Source organism: Gobio gobio, assembly GCF_949357685.1.
Source record: "Gobio gobio genome assembly, chromosome: 14".
Lineage (NCBI taxonomy): Eukaryota > Metazoa > Chordata > Actinopteri > Cypriniformes > Gobionidae > Gobio > Gobio gobio.
This window is the reverse complement of record NC_137107.1, coordinates 34,079,292-34,099,984: the sequence shown is the minus strand read 5'-3', so window position 1 is coordinate 34,099,984 and position 20,693 is coordinate 34,079,292. Positions and strand designations below refer to the sequence as shown.

The 20,693-nt window shown below is 36.1% G+C and overlaps 3 protein-coding genes across 5 annotated transcripts in view; all 3 read left to right on the top strand.

Annotated features, from left to right (window-relative positions):
- The first annotated feature begins 1,867 nt into the window (after nt 1–1,867).
- p2rx4a (purinergic receptor P2X, ligand-gated ion channel, 4a) lies at nt 1,868–7,005 on the top strand. The gene is made up of 12 exons (XM_079835410.1): nt 1,868–2,300; nt 2,377–2,524; nt 3,658–3,729; nt 4,784–4,856; nt 4,985–5,081; nt 5,601–5,681; nt 5,799–5,940; nt 6,057–6,193; nt 6,281–6,374; nt 6,482–6,547; nt 6,625–6,720; nt 6,871–7,005. The coding sequence occupies exons 1-12, from the start codon at nt 2,161–2,163 to the stop codon at nt 6,889–6,891; spliced, it is 1,167 nt and encodes a 388-aa protein (XP_079691536.1). The 5' UTR covers nt 1,868–2,160; the 3' UTR covers nt 6,892–7,005.
- A 301-nt stretch (nt 7,006–7,306) lies between these two features.
- On the top strand, nt 7,307–16,535 carry idh3b (isocitrate dehydrogenase (NAD(+)) 3 non-catalytic subunit beta). Of its 2 annotated transcripts, none has more exons than XM_079835411.1 (11): nt 7,307–7,465; nt 8,230–8,403; nt 8,734–8,854; nt 8,999–9,059; nt 9,145–9,277; nt 10,243–10,376; nt 10,458–10,560; nt 10,644–10,790; nt 10,932–11,026; nt 11,830–11,890; nt 14,109–15,881. In XM_079835411.1, the coding sequence occupies exons 1-11, from the start codon at nt 7,421–7,423 to the stop codon at nt 14,193–14,195; spliced, it is 1,161 nt and encodes a 386-aa protein (XP_079691537.1). In that variant the 5' UTR covers nt 7,307–7,420; the 3' UTR covers nt 14,196–15,881. The 2 variants fall into 2 exon arrangements, with proteins under 2 accessions (XP_079691537.1, XP_079691538.1); XM_079835412.1 differs by lacking the exon at nt 14,109–15,881 and adding an exon at nt 16,136–16,535 and having other exon boundaries at nt 7,310–7,465.
- A 1,501-nt stretch (nt 16,536–18,036) lies between these two features.
- The window catches only part of ptpra (protein tyrosine phosphatase receptor type A), a 56,678-nt gene continuing 54,021 nt past the window's right edge, over nt 18,037–20,693 (top strand). The window contains exon 1 of one of the 2 annotated variants that reach the window (XM_079835504.1): nt 18,037–18,430. The gene's annotated coding sequence lies outside the window, so the exon portion shown is untranslated. The remainder of the gene's footprint in view (nt 18,431–20,693) is intronic. The other variant, XM_079835503.1, reaches the window with a different exon arrangement.

Sequence of the window (20,693 nt, the reverse complement as noted above, 5' to 3'; positions counted from 1 at the left end):
TGAATCCACTGTATCGGGACTAATAGCAATAAAATAATCACTTATCCTGAAAGATGATAAAACAGCATGTGCACATTGTTTTGAGAAAATATTTCACATAGTCACACGCAGACATCAAGATTTTGCTTATGATTCACAACAACGGTGACAATCATAACAAAAAAACTTCATGCTGCAATGCATGATGGGTAGCTTCAAAGTACAAAACTCATGCTTGATTGTCACCGTTGTTGTGAATCATATGCAAAATCTTGATGTCTGCGTGTGACTATGTGAAATATTTTCTCAAAACAATGTGCACCTGCTGTTTTATCATCTTTCAGGATGAGTGAATTGTTTTTTTGCTATTGGTGTCGATACAGCAGATTCACAAGGTTATAGTATATAAACAAATTATTATTTGCCGAACAAGAACCTAAAACTCAAAAGCACAACATCAGATTCTAGACTTCTGATGATTTAGTCATCAACAAGGAGCTGACAACACCTGAAGTCACTTTATCTTTGCTTTCTCAGCCATAAGTATTGTGTTTCACACACAGTTATAACATCCAAAGAAAAGCTAACTCAAGTACAGGGACCAAAAGCCCAACTAAAGCAAACGCTTCCCACCACAATGGTGACTTCAAATTCACCATAAATATCAACATCTAAACCTCTGTTAATTCTCAGTAAGAGCTTCTGTAGACGTCTGACAGAAATAGTCAAAGTGTGTCTTATGTCTGTGATTAAGGGCAGCTCCAGTGTCTCAGTGGGAAACACTGTCTCCTCACAGCAAGAAGATCCTGGATTGAATCCCACGATTCTCTCACGATCCAAAGATGTGTGAATTACAGATGCTAAATTGTCTAAAGTGTCCAAAGGTGTGAGCTAAGTTTCTTTTATTTTCATGATTTCTGGACAAACACACACTGTCTGTGAGTTGCTTTGCAATTACAAATGGGAAATATGTCCACAATGAGCACATTCAAACTAGTTTATAACCTTGAGGTTCCATGAACGTCTATATCGGACGTGCAGAACACGTCAAAAACAGACGTCATAAAAACTTTCATTCTGGCTCCTCAGTGGACGTCTTTTCAACGTACACCTTTGCTCAGTGGGAATTATCAATAAAAACTAAGATAACAGAAAGTCAATCTAATAGGTAAAAAGGGAAGCTGATAATGCTGTTTGTGAAGTTGTGTCTGAAGTCTTTTGTGTTTTTCTCTGTCCTTCAGTGATTCTGCTTGTTATCATCAGGAGTCTTCAGTAATATTCAGTCTTTACTCTATTAATCACTTAATTATCTCATTAACTCCAACACTGATTCAGTTACATTTAACAGCCTGTAGTGTTCACACTGAGCAGTGTTCAGTTCATCTGGGCTAGCCCATGTGGGGCCTACATGGAAACTGAGGACAAAACTGGCTGGGCCCCAGTTAGACAGCCCAGGTGACGCCCATATGGGCCCCACATGACTGTGCTGGCTGGGTATTGTCAATAAATGTATCACCTAACTGCTATGTTTACCTTCATCTCTATAAGAATAAAAAACATTATAAAGTAAAAAAAAAAAAAAATATATATATATATATATATATATATATATATATATATATATATATATATATATATATATATATATATATATATATATATATATATATATATATATATATATATATATATAACAATATTTCAGTCTGTCATCAAATTTAAACAGTTTAGAAACTACAGAATTTGCGTTGTAATACTTCAGTAAATAATGTCAGGTGAGAGCTCGGTGGTACTTAAATATAAAACCTCTTCTTTTTTTTTTCCAGAGTTCGAAATATGATGCAGTTTATTGAGCCAGTTTATTGCTTCTGGTCACGTTCACTTTCATTGTGCAGAAGACAGCAGCGTCATCATCATTTCACTAAACAAATCGTGCTAAAATAATACGGGAACCGCGTAGTGACAAAACTTCCTTTTTTTCAAGGCCAACTATTCCTTTAAAACTGGTCTTGAATAGGACATGATCGTATCTCACCTCTCAGAAAGTGAAACAATAATTCAGCGGGAAGCGTGTACGTTTGGACCGGACTGGCGTAGTGGAAAGTTAATAACATACTGAACTTGTGATTGAGTTCAACTGAGTGGAGGAAATGTTTTAACTATTTAACTTAAGCGATCACAATGAGCGGAAAGGGTTGCTGTGATTCAGTAGGTCAGTGTTTTTTCGACTACTACACGTCAAAAATATTGGTGATAAGGAGCAAGAAAGTAGGGACGCTGAATCGGTTCACTCAAGCTTTAGTTATAGCATACGTTATCGGGTAAGCACATTTACACTCCATTCTTTATTCAAATGAAATCATATTCTTTAAAAAAAACGCCCTTATTTGGGTACAGGTATGTGTGTGTTCTCAAGAAAGGCTACCAGGACACGGACACCGTCCTCAGCTCTGTCACGACCAAAGTGAAAGGCGTTGCTCTAACAAACACTACTGAGTTGGGCGAACGGATCTGGGATGTGGCTGACTACATCATCCCACCTCAGGTAGTCCGTCGATTTGACAAAGAGGAGGTACAGGCTAGACAATTTACATGTCCACTTAACCCCTCACTGGTGCCACCACCTTCATGGGTTACAAAGAAGGGCTATTTGGGGCCTGCATGCTAGTACACTGTTTTGTGTTCACTGTGTTTACTCAAGGGCTGTGTGCAATCTTTAGCATACACAAGATATTTGTCATTGTGGTGTATTTGAACAATGTCTCTTTGGCAAAAAAAAACCCCAAAAATGTTGGGTGTGACAAGTTTGCTTTAATAATCTTAAACCAGTGGTTTTCAATTGTCTTAATCCGAAATCGCATCCTTTCCTACTACATAGTAGGTGAAAAACAGTGTGACAAAAGAAGTATGTCAGAATTCACAGTACTCATAAAAGAGTAGGCAAAAAGTCCCCCGGATGACCTACTTCTAGCGAGATTCTGAAGTGTGCATACATTGGACACTTTACAATCCCATGAGGCCACGGGAGAGGATTAATGATAATGACAACATGGTGAATGTTGTACATCCAGATTACATTCATACTACACACACTCCTATATAGAACATAATTTTTAGCGGCCGTGAAGTAATTACTATTCAAAATAGAGTATGCGATTTCGGACACAGCTTTATTTCACTTAGTTGGTTTTTAAGGTCAGGAAAACGAAACAAATATATAAAAACAGATGTGTTTTGTTTTCTGAAGGCCGGTTTGTATGCAAAACTTGAGCTCAATACTCATACACTACTCAACTAGCATTTAATTTTCCAAAACAAACATGAGTATTGCGTTGAAAAGTTTAAAACCCACAAAATTTCCCTTTACAAAATAATTTGCCAACGATTGTATGCTACAGTAAATAACGTTGTGAGAGCTCAGTGGTGCTGATTCCCCCCTAGAGTTTTAACATTTGAATTACTAAATGATTTAAATATAATTTATTTGAAATAATGTTAGAAAAACCTTGTGGGCCCTTTTCAAACAACCATACCATACTATTTGCTAATAGCAGTGATTTAGCAGTGTACACTATCTTAGGGGAAATGGGAAGTGTTCATGCCTCTGGGCATTATTCAGTTATGAGGAAGTAAAGAGATTTTTGATATTATGAAAACACATGCTTTTGATTGTTTCAGGAGGATGGCTCATTCTTTGTGCTGACCAACATGATTATCACCCCTAACCAAACACAGTCCAAATGTGCAGAGGTGAGTCATTATGGGAGGTATGGGGTTCTTTTGTCACTTAAAGGCACTTAAATGGGTAAGATTTCTGTATTAAAATATTCTAAAACCATTAGAGCAATGTTATATATTTTGTAGTGCTGTCAAATATTAGTGCGTTAACGCATGGGATTTAATCTTTTCAGTTTAATGCGTTAAAAATATCTTACGCAATTAATGCAGCATCTGTTTTTTTCTATCATTCTTGGGCTAGCATTACATTATGATCACGCTCTGATTCATGAAAATAAAAGGGAACTCGCTGTCAGTGAACGTCCTGGATCTCAATATGCTTCCTAGGTCGTGAATTAGTAGGCTATATCGTATATTGTAGGCTACAATTAATCCCAAATGTTTCAAAGAATGTTTAAGTCCAGAGAAATTAGCAATTTTAACCTGGACACGGACCGTGTTCGTGTCATATCAATGACATCATACCCATCGATTTCCGTAGAAACCATGGAAACACCAAAGACGCTTTATTATGTTTTATTAGACAGGTGAGCAACTGTTTAGATACATTCATCGACAGAAAACTAATAATTGTTATAGCTCAACACAGTTAGTCTTATTGTTTAAATCTTGTTTTCTTGATTTACCGTGAGTTTTACCATGCCTAATATCGATGTAACTTACTGCAGTGTCTCAAAGTAGCCGCCGAGCTAACACACAGAGAAGCATTATAACATAACTTTCAACACATTCAAATAATGTATCTAATATGATAAAACAGCGGCGCGTTACCCCATATAAGCATGAGCGGAAGAAGTGGAAGCGGTCGTCTGTGACATAATAAAAGTTCCCCCAAATCAGTGCGTCATCAATCTATGCCTTTGTTTTGAATAAGCAACCTCTAGCGGCGAAAAATTACATATTGTGGCTTTAAAAAAAAGTAAAACAAACCTTATTGTCTGAAATCAAATACCAAAAACATAGCTGATTTTTTAGTAAATGTAAAATACAAATTTTTAATACAAAATATAGCTTTTTTTTTACATTACAATAAATGTATTTTCTGTATTAAATTTGTGTAATATAGAATCCAGATCAAGCTTCCATATGCACCTCTCACCGGGACTGCAAGAGAGGCTTCAATGATGCTCGCGGGGATGGTATGGCTCAGTATTTACATTAAATGCATTATGACACTAACTGTGACTTGTCATCTTTGCAATCCCAACTGTTTAGACAGCAAGCAAATCATTTTATATACATAAAGCAATGCATTTACATTTTTCAGGTGTCCGGACTGGCAGATGTGTCAATTACAATGACACGGTGAAGACTTGTGAGGTGCTGTCCTGGTGTCCTTTAGAGAAGATTGTTGATCCCCCAAAGTAAAGTCTTATAAATTATATTTAAAAAAATTATGTTTTTAAAAATTATGCTCACCAAGGCTGCATTTATTTGATCAAAAATACAATAAAAACAGTGAAATAGTATTTCAATTAAAAAAAAAACTGCTTTCAATTTTCAATATATTTTAGAATGTAATTAATTCCTGTGATGGCAAAGTTGATTTTTCAGCATCATTACTCCAGTCACATGATCCTTTAGAAATCATTCTAATGTGCTGAAATGCTGCTCAAGAAACATTTCCTCTTATTGTCAATGTGAAAACAGTTGTGCTGCTTAATATTTTTGTGGAAACCATGAAAAACTACCATTTAAAAGTAAGATAATTGATAATAAATGTGCACAAAATCAGCATATTAGAATGATTTCTGAAGGATCATGTGACTGAAGACCTGAGTAGTGATGCTGAAAATGTGATTCCATCACAGGAATAAATTACATTATATATACATGACTAATGTTGGTAATATTGTGTTTTATTTTCCTTCCTGACATCTCAGTCCACCACTTCTGGCAGATGCTGAAAACTTCACTGTGCTCGTCAAGAATAGTGTTCGTTTTCCCAAATTTAAATTCAACAGGTAAGCTTTTTAAATGCATGATATTTTTCTACTTGGATGGCTGCAAAATAAAACCATGCAAGTCAGTTATCTGCCAATTTATTGACTGAATAAAATGTCCTCCTTGTGTCCTTACAGAAGGAATATCCTACCACATATAAATAGCTCCTACTTGACAGAGTGTGTGTTCAGCCCTGAAACAGACCCTGACTGCCCTATCTTCAGACTCAAAGACATTGTCAGAGAAGCTGATGAGGATTTCCAGACCATGGCAGTCCATGTCAGACACTTAATTTATGTTTCATAATTGCTGTTTCAAGATTAAAATGGACCTAAAACTTGTGTTAGAAAATGTTTTTAATGTCATGTTTGATGTACTTTTTTCCTTCTGCGTAGGGGGGAGTGATGGGAGTGCAGATCCGGTGGGATTGTGACCTTGACATGCCTCAGAGCTGGTGTGTCCCTCACTACACTTTCCGCAGACTAGACAACAAAGACCCAGAAAATACTGTGGCACCAGGTTACAACTTCAGGTAAGAGGTGTTTGCAGTTAGTAAAAGTGGTTCCTCAGAGGAAGCAATGTTGCATTAAAAGAGTGTGGTTTGGTCAAATCTCTATAGATTTGCTAAATATTACAAGAACAGTGACGGCGCAGAGACCAGGACACTTATAAAGGGATATGGGATACGCTTTGATGTCATGGTATTTGGCCAGGTGAGACATTTTGACCTTTCTAATATTACTTGTGTTAGGCAGGTTAGCATAATAGCATTAAAATGTAGCTGTTTAACAACACATACTAAGTTCTTTTGTTTCTACAGGCTGGAAAATTCAATGTTGTACCAACACTTTTGAATATAGGTGCAGGTTTGGCCCTTCTAGGCCTGGTACGTATGTCTGTTACTTACTAATTAAAAAATTAGAGTTAACTTATATTAATAAAATATGTTGTGGTTCATTTCAGGTGAACGTTATCTGTGATTGGATCGTCTTGACATTTATGAGAAAGAAGCAACATTACAAAGAGCAGAAGTATACATATGTGGATGATTTTGGGCTTGTGAGTATTTATGACCTGCACGTCTTACTATCTTAGTAACTTTGTTTGGTATTTTAACATCATCCTAGTTAATTTTCTATAATTGCTTATTGAAAGAAAGTAGCTCTTGTGCCTCACTAGAAACTAACATGAGATATTTCTTTCAATTAGTTATCCAATGAAGATACATAGAAGATCTTCCGGCTACTGATTCTACACTAAATCTATGCCAGTTTCATCATGAAGTGAATGTATTTGTTAGGGTTCTAAATGCAATTCCGAATGGACAATCAGGGAAATTACATGAATAAAAAAAAAAAGTGAAATACGAATCATCAGTGTGATTTACTTTACATAGTTTTGGGGTGGTGTGGGTTCTGTTTGCTTCCAAATTGAAATCTATTTTTAAAAGAAATATAATTAATATTAAATAAATCTCTTAAAATTCCAATACAAATGCCATTAAACATTTTGAGGACCGTATAGTTCTGTAGATTTGTTAAAGGGATTGAGCTCTGTAATTATTAAATGGTTAAATCTAATATAACTTATTTAAAACATATATTTATGTAATATTCAGTTTACTGTGGACCCCTAGTGGGGGTTGAGAAGCACGGCAGCGGTAACGCTTGCATCCAACAGGGGTCAGTAGAGAAACACACACTTAACGGTTCCGAGTTCAGGAAGAAGATCGCAGCGACCTTTTTCTTCACGTTAATACATGATGGCGGCCGCTTTGAGAGGGAGCCTAGTAACATTGGCCAAGGTGAGTCTTGAAACTCGATGCTGTCATTTGCTCTGTTTACGCTGAAATATCACTAATGTATGTTTGCGTTACACAGCCAAATACAAAGATTAACTGGGAAACAAACTGCTTTCTGTAGACGTGTTAAAGTTAAGACTTGCATTACGCATGACGATGGGTAAGTTAAAGTTACTGGGAAAAATATTATATCAGATGACAACTCACAGGAGAAGTCAATTAATATATTCTGTATATGTATTTTATTATTAGTATTATTTCCCATTACAATTATATATTTTTTAAGAGATACGGAATGAAAGGTTGTTTACATAACACTAAGGGATGGTTCACCCAAAAATGGAAATTTACTCACCAAACCTTTATACATTTCTTTGTTCTGCTGAATACAAAAGAAGATATTTTGAAGAATGCCGGTTACCAAACAATTTATTTTTTTTCCCCATGCTATGGAAGTCAATTAACTTAATACACTGGAATACAGAAATCATTCATGTGTCAATGCTGTCAATATTTTGGGGGAATGTATTCACTTAAAATGATACACATTTTGGCTGTTTAATGGGCCTGGGCTTTTAGCATTTGAAAGACCTTTGAGGACCATATGGATGGTTCATGCAAATCCATTTTCCAATGACTGAATAGACCTTTAATAACACTTAAATTCAGAATTGAATTCACTTTATTTTAAATGAAAAGCTGTTCACCTCTGTCTGTGATGTCAACACATAATAGCCCTTGACCTGTGACATTTCTGACAACCTCAGGGTCTGAGTGGTGCCCGTTTGCAGCCGTTGTGCGTCCGCTCCCTGAGTTTGACCTCCAGTCAGAATGTTTCGGAGAGTCCCCCGGCGCGTGCGGACAGCACCTTCAAGGTCACTATGGTCCCTGGAGATGGAGTTGGACCTGAGCTGATGACTGCTGTCAAAGAGGTTTTCAAGGTACTGATAAACTGTTTTCTAAGACTTGAGGAAACCTTTAAACATCTAACCTTCCGTGGCATTCTTAGCCACCACCGCCTTACGTCTCCGATATACTCACAGCAAAGTCCTTTTCATCCTTCACTTAGGGTTAGAAAGAAGTTTGAAATACCTTTGCAGCAGTGGCAAGCTCGATCTCCAAACTTAACTGTGGCCTGATTTTGTTTGAAATGACATCACACCAGTTCACTCTTTTGGGGCCTTAAATCCTGTGCTCCAGTTCAGCCCTCTTTCATGCCTTATACTTGTATATACAGTTGCATCCAATGCCCTTTTCACTTCACCCTCTAGGCAGCTGATGTTCCTGTGGAGTTTGAAGAGTTTCATCTGAGCGAGGTGCAGAACATGGCCAGTGAGGGGAAACTGGACGAGGTGTTGTCCTCCATGAAGAACAACAGAGTTGCCATCAAAGGTAACGTTTCTAACTGCTCGTCACATTTTAATATAGTGGCTGTTTAACATGTTAAATTAGTGCAAGCTGACTTGTATATTGATGTACTAATATATACACTAATTTGGCAATTAAAATAAATGTTTTAATTCTCTTGGTGCTTAGGAAAGATTCACACTCCTATGGAGTACAAGGGTGAACTTGCATCATATGAGATGAGACTGAGGTACTTTGACATATTATCATGGCTGCTTGTACTACTTGTCGTAGTTTTTTAATTAATTGATTATTTCTTGTGTTATGATGTACAGGAGAAAGCTGGACCTGTTTGCCAATGTGGTTCATGTGAACAGCCTTCCTGGTTACAGCACCCGCCACAATAACCTGGATCTGGTCATCATACGGGAGCAGACGGAGGGAGAATACAGCTCTCTTGAGCATGAGGTACTTGTTGTGCTCATAATTTATTTCTTTTTAAGGTCTTTAAGTAAGGAAGAATTGATGAGCCATTGCGTTATTAGAAAAACAATGCACACCCGAGGTGGTAATGCAGCAAAGGGGATTTCATGAATAACTTTATTGTAAGCCAATTGTTCTCAGTGAACTAGTAGCTCCTATTCACATACTGGACTGAAAAATTCTACAGATCTGGAAGGGAACATTATGGCTTCATAATTAGTGATTTAAATTTAGGTCTGCTGTCATATTACTTTAGAATATAATATGCATCATATAAGCTATTTTTATCATGATTTTTGTTTATATATTGACAGGTGTTGTTACTATCCTGGTATGAAATAAAAAGTCAGAAATTCTCCTTTTGTATTTTACAAGAAATATTACAGAGGTTTATTACAACATGAGGGTGACAACATATTTCTCCCCAAAAATTATTAATAAACATTTATTAGCTGTTTTTGATCATCAAAATTGTTAGACTTTAAATATAAACTCTTTTCTACCTCTTTTGCTTTTAATTAAAAACATTTTTTAAATTAATGTCTGTGCATTAATTGTTAATTGATGATTTTTAAAAAAAATGTTTTTGAATGAAAGAAGTGTCTTGTGCTGCATTTATTAGATCACAGTAAAACAGTAATATTGTGAAAATATTACATTCTCCATTCTTTAGTGTCAAATAACTCTTCAGAAATCATTCTGATGTGGTTGGTGCTCAAGTATTTTTTTTTATTACAATCTTAAACAGTTAATATTTAAAAATGTAGACTTGTTTTTTTTTTTTTTTTAAGGATTCTTTGATGAATAGAAAGCGCAGTATTTATTTGAGAAAAAAAAGTCCTTATTGAAACTTTTGATTAATTTAATGCATGCTTGCTGAATAAATGTATTGCTTTCTTTTTAAAAACTGATAATGTACATCTGCATCACGGCAACCTCTGTGCTTGCAGAGCGTTACAGGAGTGGTTGAGTGCTTGAAGATCATCACCAGGGAGAAATCCCGCCGCATCGCTAAGTTTGCATTCGACTATGCCACCAAGAAGGGCCGCACCAAAGTGACCGCTGTCCACAAGGCAAACATTATGTAAGTGTGACGGGTTTTTTCCGTGCATACAGTTTTAGAAGCTAAACGCATAGACTCACTCGCCTTGGACTATCTCCACAGGAAGCTTGCGGATGGTCTCTTCCTGCAGAGCTGTGCGGAGGTGGCTGAACTTTACCCTAGGATTAAATACGAAACCATCATCATCGATAACTGCTGCATGCAGGTATTATTTCCACTCTTTTGTTAGTGGCTGGCAATATGGATGACCTATAAATATAGTTAGCATATTGTTCTGTGTGCCCACAGCTGGTGCAGAATCCATATCAGTTTGATGTGCTAGTGATGCCTAATCTCTATGGCAACATCATCGATAACCTGGCGGCAGGACTGGTGGGTGGAGCCGGCGTAGTTCCAGGCGAGAGCTACAGCGCAGAATATGCTGTGTTTGAAACGGTTGGAGTCTAAATCTTGTTTTTCATACCTTCATGCATAATACATGTACTGTAACAGTTTCAGACTCATTAATTGCTTTGAAGCATGCAATTTTTATTTTATTTTTTATAGTTATTCCTGTATTCTTGCATTTAATTTCAGGGTGCCAGACATCCCTTTGCTCAGGCTGTCGGCAGGAATATCGCAAACCCCACCGCTATGCTCCTCAGTGCGTCGAACATGCTGAGACACCTCAAGTGAGTCCAGGATTGATATTCCAGATTTACTTTGTTTCACCATCATATCTTTGTTTTAAAGCTTTACATTTTACCTTTAATGTCTGTTTTGAGTTTCTATTCATGTTAAACATGGTTTTCAGATCTAATGTGGGCTCATTTGCCATCTGAATTTACATTTTACATCATGATTTGTGATCTTGCTGATATATAATGTATATCAGGGATGCAACAATACAGTTAGTCCACGGTTCAATACATACCTCGGTTTTTAACCACGGTTTCCGGTTCGGTTCTGATGGCTTGTCACATCAGTTTTTTGCAATTCTATTTTTAAGCGACAGGAACAGCAAGAGGTTAAGGAGAAAAAATACTATTTTTTTATTGCAATACTCTTTCTTTATTTTACTTAAAATAATTGAAAAACCTTACTTAAACTTAAAACTTTACTTAAAAAAACCCTTGTACCCATTCCTAGTGTATTGTATAATGTAAAATAAATATATATATAAAGATTTACACTGGCAGCTCAGAGCTGTAAGGCAGCATTTAAGTATGAAATTGAATGAATAAATGTAAAAATAAAACACTACATAGACTTAATTTACAGTTAAAACAGTTATTTAACATTTATTTAAAATAACTATGAAATAATAATTTTTAAAATGTAATTAAAATAGATTTTTTTTAGGTAGCCATTGCCACAGTCTTCAATGTCATATGATCCTTCAGAAATCATTCTAAAATGCTGATTTGGTGCAAACATTTCTTATCAATGTTGAATTTTGTGGAAACCATAACAGAGTGGTTTATTTTTCTTTCAGCCTTGAGTATCATTCAAACATGGTGTCTGAGGCTGTCAAGAAAGTCATTAAGCAGGGCAAGGTAGGAAATTGTGTTTGTGTGTTCCTGAAAATGTATGTTATGTTAAAAAAATGTAAGCTGTTAGAAGTAGGGTTGGGTACCGCAACGTGGTGCCAATATGGCATGTAACCGGTATGTTACCTGACCGAATCAGAAAGCATATTTGGGTTCCTCATTTGGGTGCCACTTAAATTAAGACGTGGTTGTGCGTTTTTGCTGGCGCCGAGCCAGAGACGCATATCACAACTATTCAGTGTTTTCAACACATCATGTTTATTTTAGGTTCCGGACCTTTAAATGCACATGAGTACTAGCAAAAAATACAAACTGATGTCTATGGAAGTGGCAATAACAAACCTTTCAGTAATAATTTGACTACGTGTCTTATTTATATCAGATACACAGTATATAGTAACTCTTTAGTTTACAGTATTCTTCTCCCAGTTCACCGGTCACTTACTTTCATGTATTTCCTGAGACATGGATGAATATACGTGATGTAAATCCGACAGATCCGATTCTCTGAATTACGGCGCAAACTAACATGGTGGCGCCCATCGCGCATTATAGATCAACTAACTAACACCCATTCACTTACGCATATTTCAATATCAGAATATCAGATGGTTCATGACAGTTAACAAGTTTGTAAAATATTTTGAATAAAAAAGAAAAAAAAACCGATACAGCTGTCATACAGCTCTATCTTTAAGTATCGGTTTAGGCACCGGTACCGTTTTAAAAATATCGGTTTGGCACCGGTTTGTAAAAAACACAAATGATACCCAACCCTAGTTAGAAGAGTGTATTGTGTGGCTGATAGAATCTTACATCTTACATACTGTGTAGAGAATATGATAGTGTGAGTACAAGTGTTTAAATTTTTTTTATACGAGTTCAAGATGCAAAACTTGTTGTCAATGAATGTTTAGCATGCAAGTCTGTATAGTCCTGGTGGTGTTGGTTTTCGTCCGAATTGGTGGGTTTCCCTTTGCAAATGGTTTTGGATGAATGACAACACAGCACTCTGTTGCTAACCCCCATCCAGGTTTGCTTCTGCAATCTGCATTACAATTTGATTGAAACCCTCTTTGTTTTATTTTGGTTAGTTCTGTGGGTTGAAGTTCTGCTCACTATCAAACTTCATCTTTTCTTATATTTTATCATTGTCATCTTATTTAACGACCTTATTTTAAGATTTTCAAAATGAATCCGTTCCAGCCTCTTTCTTTACAGCAAATAAAAAAGAAATGAAATGCTTTACAATAAAGTATCAGTTGTTACCATTAGTTAACTAGTAACTACATTAGTCACCATTAGTTAACTAGTAACTACATTAGTCAACATTAACCGTTTCCCCACCAGCATTAAAAAAAGAAAGAAAAAAATATTGCCAGCCAGCAAGTTTGATTCTCACAACTTTCATGGCCCCCAGAATACTTGTTGTATAAATATCTATCTGAAAGTAAAATGTATCAAAAGAAAGAACAGAGCCTCTGCTGGAAAAAAAGTTTCATGTATTATTTATCAACACTTGAACATGTGTAAGTTTCATTAAAAAAAGCAACATTTTGAATAAAATCATGGGCTCATTTTAAAATTTTTGGGTGAACCATCCCTTTAATTACATTTGTTAATAACATTTACTAATACATTAGAAATCTCAAATTGAATCTGTTAATATTTTTTAATGAATATTAATGAACAGTTTTTAAATGCTGTAATATATATATATATATATATATACAAATATAATGAGAACCCCTGGTTTAAAAAAAATAACGTTCCAGCTTTAATACAACTAAAGTCATTTATGTCTTGCTGTTGGTAGTCAAAAACATGTGGTATTTGTAATTGAGGTGTGAACATTTTTCAAATATTTTATTATATTAAGGAAGTGTATATTTATTGTTACTTTTTTAGGAGTGCACTAAAAGACAGCAACTAAAAGGCACAAAATATAAATTCTAATTTAATATGGTCTTTAATCCATTATTTTCATGCATTCAATACACTGATATGGATGTCCTTTATTGGATACATTTATTTATAAAAAAAAGTCCTCTCCTCTTAAAAGAAACTCTCTTACAGTCGGACTCTAGCCTTCAAGTTTGTCCTTGTTGTCCATAAATTCTGATGTGGTCTTCACCGCCCCTTTCTCCATCTTTCCTCCTCTTCCATTACATCCCATTCTGGGTGTATGTGACTGTCTGTGTGTATTTGTGTATGTGTGTCCCAGGTGAAGACGCGAGACCTAGGGGGTTACAGCACCACTAGTGACTTTGTTCGCGCGGTTGTGGCCAACCTGCGGCATCAGACTGTTTGAGGATGCTTGCCAAACCCAATGTCTATCCCGGATCCCCCTATATGTTCACAGACGATTAAAGCAGTCCTATGACATCCTACATTTTCCTACCCCTTTTCCCGTCTCTCATTTTCACTCTTTTTTCAGATTTTTTTTGTTCTGTTTTTGTTTGTTGTTGTTTTCTCCTTAATGTATCCATGTACATTTATTTTCATTTCTGTTTTTCACAGTATGCATCTTTAACCAGAATCACACTTGAGTTTAAAAGTTTGGGCTTGGTAATTATTTAAATTATAAAAATATTTTAAAATGTTTTTGAAAGAAGTCTCTTGCTCACCAAGAGTGCATCCATTTGATCAGAAAATGCAGTCAAATTACAGAAAATAGCGTTTTTATTTTAATATATTTAAAAATGTAATATTTCTATGATGGCAAAGCTGAATGTCGTATGATCCTTCAGAAATGGAAATGGCTGGAAATTGATACATTTAGAACTTTTTTTTTTTCAAGATTCTTTGATGAATAGTAAGTCCAAAAGAACAGCATTCATTTAAAATATAAATCTTTTGTTACATTAAGAAATATGAATGTCTTTACTGTCACTTTTAATCAAATTACCCCAAATTTTTTAACTCTAGTGGATATCTGACATCATTTTTACTGCGCTACTTTGTTTGCTCCAGTTTTAAGTTTTTATTTAACTTTTAGTTGTTCATCTGTGCTGTTTCTGTATTGCTCAGTCTCATCCCTCCTTTTATGTCATATGTGATCCTGGACCACAAAAGCAGTCATAAGAGATTTTTTTTTAAAGGGAGATTTATACATAATCAAAGCTGAATAAATAAGCTGATGTATGGTTTGTTAGGATAGGCCAATACTTGGCCGAGATACAAATATTTGAAAATCTGGAATAGGAGGGTGCAACAAAATCTAAATATTGAGAAAATCACCTTTAAAGTTGTCTAAATTAAGTCCTTAGCATATGTTAGGAAATTTACAAAATATCTTCATGGAACATGATCTTAATATCCTAATGATTTTTTGAATTAAAGAAAAATCGATCATTTTGACCCATACAATGTATTGCCACAAATATACCGGTGCGACTTATGACCATAGTTTTGTGGTTCAGGGTCACATATCTGTTTGGGACTGGTCCTCGTCGAATTGCTTTTGTGATTCCAGGACCTCAGTGAATTTCATTATCAAGTTTTCAAAGGCCATTTGGCATATTGAGACGGAAGTTCCATCAGTGTGATGTTTTCACACTCTCACTGTTACTAATGTAAACATCACTAATCAAATCTGCTGCTGTCATAAGTCAGAAAGACAATTATTGGTTTCATATCATGAAGCAAATGTTCTGGACGGGACGTCTGCTCCGTGCCATTGCTGACTAACTGTGGAAATAATTACTTCTATCAAAGGCAAAATGATATCACTGCCTCTCAGGCATTTTTTAAAACTTACCTCAGTCTTTGTGATACTTGTGTGAACATGTTGTCTTCATATGTTTCTAAGCTTAGCACCTGCAGTATTAATATTTTCAATATTTTATCTTACCATGTTTGGGAAGGTGGAAAAACCACACATTTCAATTTCACAGATTTCTCAAGGACTATTCGTGCCATTGATTACCCGACAAATGCTTTGTCAAATGTGAATTTCAAAAAAATAAATATGTAAAACCAAAAGGAATGAAAAGTGTCACTTTGTAGTAGTCGCTTTGTATTGTGTGGATTGCTTGCCATGTTTGAAGACATTCATCCCCATTTAACATTTTGCGTTTAACCATCACAAACTGGAAGTCAATAACAAATATACCTGGGATGTGCTGAATGTTTGAGAAGTGTGTTTGTGAGCGAAACTGTTAGCTACGGATGTATTTATCCAGTGCACCTCATATCAATGTGAACAGACGGCAAAATATGTAAAATATTCTATTGTTCTTTTTGGTGTAGGTTCGCACATCAGACCTGGGAGGCTACGCGACAAGCGAGGAGTTCACCAGGGCCGTCATCGCTAATCTGGCTGTCTAAACCAATCCCTGCACTCCACAAATATCAAATTAAGCATGGTCTTCAGCGCTGGTTGTCCAGTATCAAAGGCATTTGGTCCAACATTTCTCATTTTCCTTACTCAAGCCTTGCTAGTGGCCCAACATTTCAGACTATAGTCTACAACAGAGCACAAGTGTTGTAAGATTCATATGTTGTCTCTGGCCAAAACCACTGACATTCCTAACTATTACAGAATGACTGTATGATGCTGCTTAAGAAAATGTTATTTATTCAGCAATATATTATTTAATTGGATTTGCTACAAGTTCAATCATTAACATTAATAAAACTTTATAATATAGTGGAAAGTATGTGGTCTTTTTCAGTATTACAGTAAATAAGCATTTACTAAATGACGTAACCATGTTATCATTATCATACCATTATGTTTAGATGAAATGAGGGGGAAACAGAAATATTTATGTATTGTATAATATATAAAATGTATAATGACATATCTTTGTACTATAGTGAAAAAGTAACGATATAAACTAAATATTTTCCACCTATTTATAAATACGTTTTCACAGTACAAATGAGGTGTTTATACATGAAAATATAGCTGCCTTTTACATTTTATGACATATTTGGGGCCTGTGGCATCTTAAAGATTAAATCCTTGCATCTAGAATCATGTACCTTATTCAAAGCTGTGCCGTCTCTTCAGTGAGTTGTACTATTATGTATTTAATGTGTTTTTGAATTGTTCTGCTGATAAAACACTACAAATCTTTCTAAGAAAGTAGACAAAAACCCAAGACAGTATAAGCTGTATGGAAAATTATGATCTTTTTTTTTACAGCTGATGCAATTGAAAATACAGTATGTAGCAACTCATAATGTAAAAACTACACAATTTTCTCAAATGTAATAAAATCTTGAGCTCATAATGTAATACATTTTACATTGAGAAAGTTATTACAGTATACCGTAAACTCAGCAAAAACATGTAATTTTCATTATTGTAATAGTTTTTTAAACATAAAGAAATTGTATTCCCTTACAGTACATTTTTAAAAATCTAAAGCAAGAATTAAACTACCTGCAACATTTAAATATTCATGCAATTATTATGATATGTTTATTAAACATAAAGCATTGGTATTCATCCACAGTAAATCCAGATAAAATCTGAATTTTTGCACCTTTAAACTACTACTACTAGTAGTATTAGTAGCCTAATATCAGTAATCAGGTGGATTTTGTAGGCAGGTTAAGACTGGATTTAGATTTTTAAAATGTACTGTAAAGGAATACCAATGCTTTGTTTAATAACAATAATAATAATTGCATGGATATTTAAATCTGTTGCATTTCGCAGGTATAGTTTAAGACTGGATTTATATTTTTGAAAATTTACAGTAAGGGAATAGTAATATTTTTTGTATGTTTTAAATGCTATTACAATAATGTGACGTTTTTGGTGAGTTTAATACATTTCTCAATGTAAAAATGATTACATTATGAGCTCAAGATTTTATTACGTTTTGAAAATTATTACATTATGAACATTTTATTACAATAATAATGTAATACTTGTTACATTATGAGTTACTACCATAGACCGTAAAAACACGGTAAGTCTATCGCTCAAGCCTCTCTTTCATACCTGTCATGGCGCTGCTCTGAATAAGGTCTATCCTCCAGTTGTGCTCTTCTCCGACTGCTTGGCTCTCCAACATGCAATACCACAAACGGCCGCGGGGTCGCGCATTGCACCTAATCGCTACAAGTTCGCGCATTCCCCTTTCCTGGAAGCAACTCGTCCGCCAGATGTCGCGACGTCTCTGCGTGGGAAGAGGAGAGGAGGGGCCTGGCCTGGGAATCCGCTGCTTCCCATTCCAGGCGCAGGGGCACAACATGGCGGATTAGGAGGCGACCGACGCGCCCGGATACAGCGAACAAATCGTGGGATACTGATTCCCCGTGTCGTGGAGAGGGCAGGAATATAGGCTTTTCGGAAAGCTAACGCACACCTTCAAGACTTCCCGAGACATGCATTTTGGAGACCAGTAGGCGCCTTCGCTGCTTTGCCCCACTCCAAATTGGCTGTCCGAGATCATTCCTATCACCCAGGCCCCCCACCCCGAACACACTCTCGGTTCCTGGGGTGTGGAGACAGGGGCCGGGGAAGTGGAAAATAATCGCACTTTATCTGGAACACCGGGCTCCGTAGTGCGGGACAGGGCTGTCAAGGTGAGTTTCATCGCTGCTTCTCGGACTATATTAACAGCGCAAAGTTCTGTTCATCGCCTCAGTTTGTCTGATAATATCCCTTGTGTCACTCAGGTTTTGTCACGTTAGTGGGTCGTCTAGCCAAAGAAAGCAAAGTCCTTTGTGGCACATCCGAGACCCAGACGCAGATTTATGTAACGTTTACGCACCGCACAGGGGTGTCTTGGGAGCGCACCCAATAATGTTTGAAGCAACGCGAACATTTGCCGAACTAGCTGGGAGGCAAGGAGGGAAAAATGAGGGGGTGGGGGTGGGGGGTCTGCCGAGAAAAGGAGGGGGGAGAGGAGGAAGAGCGAGAGAGAGACACGCATAGCTTTTAGTGGAAGTCAGGCAGATTGTGCGCCAGAACGCAGGCGTGATTTCTGACTGGATACAAACAATGGAACATTATGAAAGATTCTTCACTTGGATACATCGTGTCGATGTTAATGGCACAAGACTGGATATGTTGTGAAAACACAAGTCATTTCTGACTGGATGAATTGTTACTATTAATGGTCCCAGACTGGATAAATTGTAACATTCATGATTTCTGACTTGATGCATTGTATCAGCGTCAGCGTGAATGGTTCTGAGTCAGATATCTTGCAGCAAAATACATGGTTTCTAGACTGGTTACATTGAACAACTATTAATGCTTCTGGATATTGTACCAATAGTAATTCTAACAGGATAAACTGTAACATTATAAATGATTTCCCACTCGGTACAGTGACAACAATATTGATGGTTCTAGACTGGTTACACTGTAGCAATATTGCTTCTGGACTGAATATTGAATCATCTTCTGCAATGTAAACAATTTCTGACTGGAAAACATTGTTTGACTGTAAATATTTTGTATATTCTAATATTATCTCAGACTGGATACAGTGTAGACATTTAAATAAACTCCTAAATAAATTCTGAATAGATACACTGTAACAATATGAATGATTTCTGAATGGTTATCTATTAACAATAATAGATAACCATCAGTAAAGCGATTAATAGTTTTAGACCGGATACATTGTAGCTATTTAAATGTTTTCTGTGATACAATGATACTTTGCTGCAATATCAATATTTTTTTACTGGAAGTATTATAGTAGCAGTAATTGTCTCAGACTGGATGCATTGTAATATGAATGATTTCTTAAATGATATGTAGTTAGGCTGAGTGGTTTTGAACTGGATACATTTCTGTAATATTAATCGTTATTTCAAAAGATGCCGGATATATAGTAGTTATCCGATGCCGGATAGTTATCTCAGACCGGATATATTGTAGCACTATAAATACAATTTCTGTCTGGTTACTTTTTAAAAATATATATTATTTCTGACGGGATCAATTGTAACTATCCATGTTTCCTGACAGGATACATTGCAGCTATGCATATGCTTTCTGACTGGATACATTGTAGCAATATTAATCAAACCAGACTGGATACATACTAAACATTGTAACAATAATGAATGGGACGACAATGGGAGTCCAGTGCGTTCGCCTCACTGAAAGTCAACATATTGATCAGTGCTTTGTCCCTACATGTTTTTAAAGAGTGGGCTGTGTGTGTGTGTCCAGGGGAGGGGACGTGAGGGAGTTGGTAGATTGTGTCTCACAAACACAGGAATTATGTCGCTCTTTCATTGTCTGCACTTAGGTGAAAGTTACCATTCTAATTCGCCCATTTTCTGCGTTATAAATAGGAGTTTTACTTCTATCCGGCCATAGTTTGTGCGCCACTGCAGTGCTAGCATGCTAGAGAACACTGGATTGAGATTTTAACTATCTTTGGTCTCTGCCACTTGATGTGTGTTTTAGGAATAATCATATAGGTCAAAAACGTTATGGTGCACACACAGCATATAATGTGAGAGGTTCCCGTTTACCTCGGATATATATATGGCACATTTGGATATGTGTTGGTTATTGTTAAACAATGAAGAATGTATTTTACCATCCACATGGTAGAATAGACTGCTGAAGGATGTATTGACTGACACATTAATATCGTCAAGTCACATTTATTTAAATAGCTCTTTATTACCATTCAAATAGTTCCAAAACAGTTTCACAGTAATAAACACGAAGAAATAACTTAACTTTCAGCTGTAAAGCAGCTCAGCTACGCAAGGCATTGGTGTAATTTTTCAGCTCAATTCAGATTCAATGTTGCTTCATTTATGAAACAACTTAAATTTGAGCTATAAAGCAACTCTACACAAGACGGTAGTGTCA

Excerpts from the sequence above, each read along its gene's own strand:
- p2rx4a (XM_079835410.1), top strand. The coding sequence starts at position 2,161 with ATGAGCGGAAAGGGTTGCTGTGATTCAGTAGGTCAGTGTTTTTTCGAC. Across the intron at positions 3,730-4,783 it reads CACAGTCCAAATGTGCAGAG|AATCCAGATCAAGCTTCCAT; the intron begins GTGAGTCATTAT and ends TGTGTAATATAG. Across the intron at positions 5,941-6,056 it reads TCCAGACCATGGCAGTCCAT|GGGGGAGTGATGGGAGTGCA; the intron begins GTCAGACACTTA and ends CCTTCTGCGTAG.
- idh3b (XM_079835411.1), top strand. The coding sequence starts at position 7,421 with ATGATGGCGGCCGCTTTGAGAGGGAGCCTAGTAACATTGGCCAAG. Across the intron at positions 10,561-10,643 it reads TCGATAACTGCTGCATGCAG|CTGGTGCAGAATCCATATCA; the intron begins GTATTATTTCCA and ends GTGTGCCCACAG. Across the intron at positions 11,027-11,829 it reads AACATGCTGAGACACCTCAA|CCTTGAGTATCATTCAAACA; the intron begins GTGAGTCCAGGA and ends TTTTTCTTTCAG.